General features: G+C 47.4%; 1 protein-coding gene across 1 annotated transcript; it reads left to right on the top strand.

Moving 5' to 3' along the window:
* Nucleotides 1-814: 814 nt before the first annotated feature.
* On the top strand, nucleotides 815-6,499 carry LOC125425012 (protein FAM189B-like; the record flags this gene model as incomplete). Its single annotated transcript, XM_048482457.1, has 3 exons — nucleotides 815-1,032; nucleotides 3,548-3,647; nucleotides 6,412-6,499. Coding segments are annotated over exons 1-3 (406 nt in total), but the record flags the coding sequence as incomplete, so codon positions are not given.
* Between the last annotated feature and the right edge of the window lie 634 nt (nucleotides 6,500-7,133).

The raw sequence follows: 7,133 nt of genomic DNA, 5'->3' as shown, positions 1-7,133 counted from the left end.
TGAGGAGGAGCCTAGTGGGTTGTTATGGACTTGGTGGCTCATCCCCCATTGTTTCCAATGGGAGCTAACTGGAGATGGAGGCTACCCCTTTGAGGGTCCATAACTTTGGACCCCCTGAGCCAAACCTCACCAAACCTGGGTGGTATTATCAGGACAGTCTGTGAATGATACCCTGAAACTCTGGTGCCACTAGCTTGAAAACTGTGCCCCTGACAGGCACCCCAAGCCTGCTTACACACTCAGAAATTCCCCATTGGTTACAATGGAGCCACTACACAGCACAGAATCTTCCAGGCTCTCCAGCAAGTTCTATGGTGGGAAAAAATAACTTTTCCCAAGTGGGGCTTGCTGTTATGCCCAACTGTCTCTCTGGTAGAGGTTTCAATGGGGGGGGTCTTGCTCTGGGTAGGGGCACTTCTTTCCTGCAGGGCTGCTGGTGTGAGTCTCCTCAAAGGAACCAGCCAAATTTGCTAAAGTTTGCTTGGGAGGGGCAAATGCTGTGGGCACCCAGTTGAAGGTGAACCTGATGCCCACAGCATTTGCCACTCCCAAGCAATCCTTAGCAAGATTATGGGATCTGCCTCACAGTGGGTGTGTTTGGCATTGGGGGGGGGGGGGGAAATGTCCATAATAGAAGCTCTGCCCCAAAAACAATCTCCCTTCAGTGCAGGCCCGAGCACCAGTGTATAATTGATAACACACATTTCACCTTTTCCCCCTTCACTCCTTGCCATTCTTTTCTGTGTTGTTTGAGTGTACCTCCCCTACCGCCCACATCTTTCGTCTAATCCAGCAGGGCTCCTAAATTGGAGCAATGCTATTAACAAGGCTTATCCTTCAACTCTCTGCCCCGTTTCTCTTTCCTCCCCAGCTCTCCCCTCCCCGCTCCAGCTCGGTGACTTTGGATTGCACCTCTCCGCCGGACACTTTCCTGCAGAATATGCTGGATCTCGAAGAATTTGTTCCCCCTGTACCGCCACCGCCCTACTACCCTCCAGAGTACACCTGTAGCTCAGAGACCGATGCCCAAAGGTACGGGGAAATTGGTAGGCTTACCGGCTCTGTCCTGGGACATTTCTGGAGGGCTGGGGCCCTTGCCTGGGGAGACAGCTTGTTGGGACTGTGATATCACTCTAGGAATTCTGTTTGTCCTAGACTCTGTGGTATTCCATAGAGAGTGCCATCCAAAACTGCCATTTCCTCAGGGGGAACTTCTCTCTGTCGATCGGTGGAAATCCTTGGAGATGTATTAGTTCTACTAGGTGGTCGGCAACCTTATGAATATTTTTGTGTGTGTATATTATGGTGTGTATATACACCATAGAGATCCAGGAAACTCCTAGGGTGTCCGCAGTGCAGTGACCTCACTTTCAGGTCCTCACCTTTCTGAGAGCCAGTGTGGTGTAGGGGTTAAAAACAGGTGGATTCTAATCTGGATTACCAGGTTTGATTTCCCACTCCTCCACTTGAGTGACAGTCTCTTATCTGGTGAAGAGGATTTGTTTCTCCATTCCTCCAAATGAAGCCTACTAGGTGACCTTGGCCAATAATAGTTCTCTCAGAACTTTCTCAGCCCCAGCTACCTCACAAAGTGTCTGTTGTGGGGAGAGGAAGGGAAAGGAGCTTGTAAACCACCTTGAGTCTCCTTACAGGAGAGAAAGGCAGGGTATAGATCCAAACTCTTCTTCTTCTTCTGACTCAGGTTGCCAAGTTGCATTGCCACAACCCAGTGGAATTCTGGGATGCATCATTAAGAGTCTAGTGTTTAGATCGAGGGAAGTAATTGTACCACTCTAGTCTGCATTGGTCAGACCTCACCTTGAGTGCTGTGTTCAGTTCTGGGCACCGCAATTCAAGAAGGATATGGACAAGCTAGAACAGGTCCAGAGGAGGGCAACCAAAATGGTCAAAGGTCTGGAATCCATGCCCTACGAGGAGAGACTTAAGGAGCTGGGGATGTTTAGTCTGGAGAAGCGAAGGTTAAGGGGGGACATGATAGCCATGTGTAGATATTTGAAGGGATGTCATGTTGGTGAGGGAGCAACTTTGTTTTCTGCTGCTCCAGAGACCAGGACCAGGAGTAATGGGTTCAAGGAGCAGGAAAAGAGATTCCGCCTAAATATTAGGAAGAACTTCCTGACAGTAAAGGCTGTTTCACAGTGGAATTCATTGCCTCGGAGTGTGGTGGAGTCTCCTTCTTTGGAGGTTTTTAAAGAAAGTCTGAATGGCCATCTGTCAGGAGTGCTTTGATTGTGCGTTCCTGCATGGCAGGGGGTTGGACTTGATGGCCCTTGGAGTCTCTTCCAATTCTGTGATTCTATGATTCCAAGTACTTGCCAGGGCCAAATCTGTCTCCCAAGCTCTGAGGAGCCCGGCCTAAGCTGAGCTATTCAGGCGACATCCTTGACAGAAGGCCTGTGGGACCGTCTCTCCCAATATCTCCCACAAAGAGCATTACACTGTGCTAATAACAACCTGACCCAAACAGCGTCCTCAGCTACAACCAGGACTTTCTTGGCCCTGGCGCTAGGCTGGTGGAACTCTCTGTCAAATGAGACCAGGGCCCTGCGGGACTTAACTCAGCCTGCAAGATGGACCTGTTTCGCTAGGCCTACAGGTGAGGGTAGCAACAGCTATATTTCCACCGTACCTGTCCTCCCTGCCTTTCCTTTCCCTTGTTAGCTATACTGGATTTGTTTTAGGATATAGGTTTTTAACTTTCTGAGCCGTTCAGAGGTGGGATCCAGCAGGTTCTCACCAGCTCCCGAGAGTGGGTTACCACTCATTTCCAGGTGCCGAGAGAGCTGCTACTAATGGGGTCTGCTTTTCCGCTAGAAATTCCATAGGGTCCAAAAAAATCATAAAGTCCTGTTGTTTCCTATGTGGCTGGTTAGCCGGGCTGTAGAAAACGGGATACCCTCCCTGTTAACAATTTTAAAAACATGTTTTAGAAATATGGTCAAATTCCTTGTTTGAGGAAAGTATCCTTCTTTTGATTTCTAGAAACAAAATCAAGTATTTGAAAGTATTTGACAGACAGTCAATTAGAGGAGAAGTAGTTGTTTCTGTTGGCAGTAGACGATAGGACTTGCTGTAATGAGTTTAAATTATGGACAGAAAGATACCAGCTGGAAATTAGGAACTTTTTTTTACAGTAGAGTTTTTTACAGTAACAGAGAAATTATTAATGCCCCGCCTCTGAAATGCCCGGCCATGTCCCTGTCGTGCCCCACCCAGCCCCATTGGCACTACGCCACTGTTTTAATCCCACCACCATGGGAACCTGTTATTAAAATATTTGGATCCCACCACTGGAGCCGTTCCATCATTGGTTGGACCGAGTGCCATCTATATATGATTTACATGCTTTAGCGTATTGTTTATTATAATTTTATATATTATACTTTTGTTGTTTTTATACTGTTGTGAGCCGCTTGGAGCCCACCTGCGGCAGGGGAGAGCAAGATAAAAAGCAAATAAATCTGGGGCGTAAAGTACGAGGGCGATTTTCCTTCTCCATCAATAACAGGATTCTTTTCCTTGGCAGCATAACTTACAACGGCTCCATGGACAGCCCTGTGCCACTGTACCCCACCGATTTCCCCCCCAGTTATGAGGCTGTTATGGGGCTTCACAGGGAAAGCCAGGTAAGAGGTTTTGCAGACAGGAAGGGCTTATTTTTCTGCAACTGGAAAGCTATCGGGGGCAGGGGGGAGACACAAAGTGAGAGGGATGGGTGACGAAAGCAGGTTTCACGGGCTATATTGAGATGCATCCTGGTTTGATTAAAGCCCGGTTAGGTACGTTGCTTGAATCAGACAGTATGACCAACTGGTTTTGATGATCCTCTGAATATACCAGCCACAGATGCAGGCAAAATGTCAGGAGCAAATGCTACTGGAACACGGCCAAACAACCTGGAAACAACCATTAACACACTAGTGATTCTGGCCGTGAAAGCCTTCGACAATGCAGTAAACATATCCTTGAAAATATCATATATATGGCTATAGTAGACTGGGATTCTCCTGATCTGAGATGGTATATTTGAATGGGCAAAATCTTGTCTGAAGCTTCTAGAACAGAAAATAATTAGAGTTTCTTTTTCTAGCGCTACTCCTCAGGAAAAAGAAAATTCACTCCTCCTGCCGTTTCCTCCTGTCCCTCACATCTAATCTGAATACGAGTACATCTAGTCTAAATAACAAATATGATTTATTGAGTGTGGCTACCCCTCGTGTCTCCTGGCCTCCAAACTTGGCATTGTAGGGAAAAGACCGATATGGGTCTGCCAGAAGGGCAAACCAGATGTTGTCTTGTGATTAATCTAAAAATGTGTTCATTTCCTTTACAGCTAATCAGCTTATAAAATTGTAAAGATGGCGGCTTTTAGAGCATGTACAAAATGTTTCTTGTGCCTAAAAGCCATTACCTTTTGAAGGGATGTCATGTTTTCTGCTGCTCCGGAGGCTAGGACCAGGAGTCCTGGGTTCAAGGTGAAGGAAAAGAGATTCCACCTAAACATCAGGAAAAACTCCCTGACAGTCAGGGCTGTTCGACAGTGAAACACACTACCTCAGGGAGTTGTGGAGGTTTTTAAACCGAGGTTGGATGGCCATCTGTTGGGAGTGCTTTGATTGTGTGTTCCTGCATGGCCGGGGGTTGGACTTGATGGCCCTTGAGGGTCTCTTCCAAGTCTATGATTCTATGACTTATTGTTTTTATGTGATGGAAGCCACCTTGAACCCATGGAAGGAAGAGCGGCATACGAGCTGAATTGATGATGTTGATGATGGTGATGGTGATGTTATCTTTTGAAGTAGGGGGAGGGGAGAAGTCTGCCCGAGTTCTCCCACTCCGCCTTTTTTAGCTTTACATCTTGGTGATAAACCTAAGTATTCGCCTCCCAACCCATTGGGCTGGATTGTATTCCACTAGCAGCCATTCCTTGTTTTAGGGAAAATCACTGCTTGAGAACAGATCTGTGGGATATGACCGGTGGTGGGATTCAGCAGGTTCGCCCCACTTCGGCAGAACCGGTTGTTAAAATGGTGCTTGTAAATAACCGGTTGTTAAATTATTTGAATCCCATCACTGGATATGACCCTTTATGAGCAGGCCACGTGCCCTTGATATATTTGAGTGTTTTCTTCCTAGGGTTTTCTGGGTGGCAACTTCCTAGATACTTGGGGGTGGGGCCTTAGGTGAGCAGGATTTGGGGAGGGGTCTCAGTAGGGTATAACATCATAAAGCCCACCCTCTAAAGCAGTCGTTTTCTTCAGCGCAACCAGTCTGGGTCGTCTGGAAATAAATTGCGATCAAGGGAAATCTCCTTTTTTCAACCTTCACTGAAACATTACTATACAAAGAGTGAGAAACTTGACCTCTATAAACCATTACAAAACTTTATGAGACATATGGGCCCTTTCCGCACAGGCCATAAACAGCGTCCTAGGGACGGCAAAAACGCTGTCCCTAGGGAGCTGTTCGCATGGGAGGCGCTGCTGCATCGCAGCAGTGCCGCCCTCGCTCTCCCCCAGCGGCGCAAAGTCGCTGTTTCCGAACCTCGCTCCCTGAGCAAGGTTTTTCGGAAACAGTAGCTTCCAACTGGCAGCGGCTGGAGGTGCCATTCTCTTTCCCTAAATGCCTTATCCCTCCGTTTCCAGCGACATCGCACAGGATAGGTTGATACTTCCCCCTGCCCTGGGCGACCCAGAGCTGTCGTGCAGGGTAGGGGGGCGTGTCCATCGGCCTGTGTGACGCACTGTGAAAGGCTGGCGGATGGTATGCAGCTCAGCATGGTGCAGCCTCTGCGCGAGGTTGCACTCCATCTTCCTTATCTCCTTCTACGGACCGTCCATGCAAACGGTCCCGGGGGGGTGCATCAGCGTCGTTTATGCCGACGCACCCCCGCAGCGTGGCCGTGCGGAAACGGCCATAGAGAGTATAAGAAAAGAATAAAATACTAAAAAAAAAGAAAATCAAAGAGAACAAAATAACATAAAAGAGATCAAAGAGAGAGCGTGTGGAGAAAATCTCTCCTTCATACTTAAATTCAAAGTGTGTTTGATTAGAAAGAAGACATGTGGCAAATCAGTTCAGTCTAACATATGTGGACTTAGCTTCTTCCAATTCTACTAGTCTTAACATATATCAAGGGCAACAGGAAAAAAAAACATATCTTGACCCCATATTTATTTTCATTAGCTGTTGTAATGACAATAAGAGAAATAGGAAGGTAACATTTAATACAGACAGAATATTCGCATTTAACTCAGTTCTTATATCTTTGCTTTGGACATCTCCAGGCCCCGCCTGGAGGTTGGCAGTCCTGGGAAACTGTTGTGATTCTGGGGGATCAGCCCTATTTCTTCCTAATGTCTAAGAACCTTTTCTGCCTCTGCTCTGCAGGTGACGCTGTTCGATTCACAGTTCACGGACACTTCGCATGGCCCCTGCACCTGCAATCAAATCCCTTCTGTTGTGCTCAGTGGAGAAGGTATGAACCAGAGAGACTGGTAGGTCACTGTCCCAACAGTGTGAACTTTAGCCTTATAGACTGTTGTATGAAGGGCTGGAAATCCAGGTGGGGACTGGAAATCTCCAGGAATTCCTGTTGATCTCTGGACTGCAGAGATCAGTTCTCCCGGAGGAAAAAAACCCTGCCCTGCAGGGTAGACTCTGTGGCATTTACCCTGCTGAGCAGCACTGGCGTAGTGGTTAAGAGCAGGTGCACTCTAATCTGGACAACTGGGTTTGATTCTCCACTCGGTCACTTGAGCTGTGGAGGCTTATCTGGGGAACCAGAGTAGCTTGTGCACTCCAGCTGGGTGACCTTGGGCTAGTCACAGTTCTTTGGATCTCTGTCAGCCCCACCCACCTCACAGGGTGTTTGTTGTGGGTGGGGAGGGAAAAGAGATTGTAAGCCCCTTTGAATCTCCTTACAGGAGAGAAAAAGGGGGGATATAAATCCAAACTCTTCTTCTTTCCATACCCTAACCTTTACTTACTTAGATTCCAACCAGTGTCTACAACTGAGCCCTTCGGGGGTAGGGCGGTTTATCAAATAAATAAATAAATAAATAAACAGACAGACAGACAGACAGACAGACAGACAGACAGACAGACAGACA

The sequence above is a fragment of the Sphaerodactylus townsendi genome, unplaced genomic scaffold (genome assembly GCF_021028975.2).
Source record: "Sphaerodactylus townsendi isolate TG3544 unplaced genomic scaffold, MPM_Stown_v2.3 scaffold_1742, whole genome shotgun sequence".
Lineage (NCBI taxonomy): Eukaryota > Metazoa > Chordata > Lepidosauria > Squamata > Sphaerodactylidae > Sphaerodactylus > Sphaerodactylus townsendi.
Note: the sequence above shows the minus strand (reverse complement) of the source record. Positions and strands in the feature narration are given on the sequence as shown.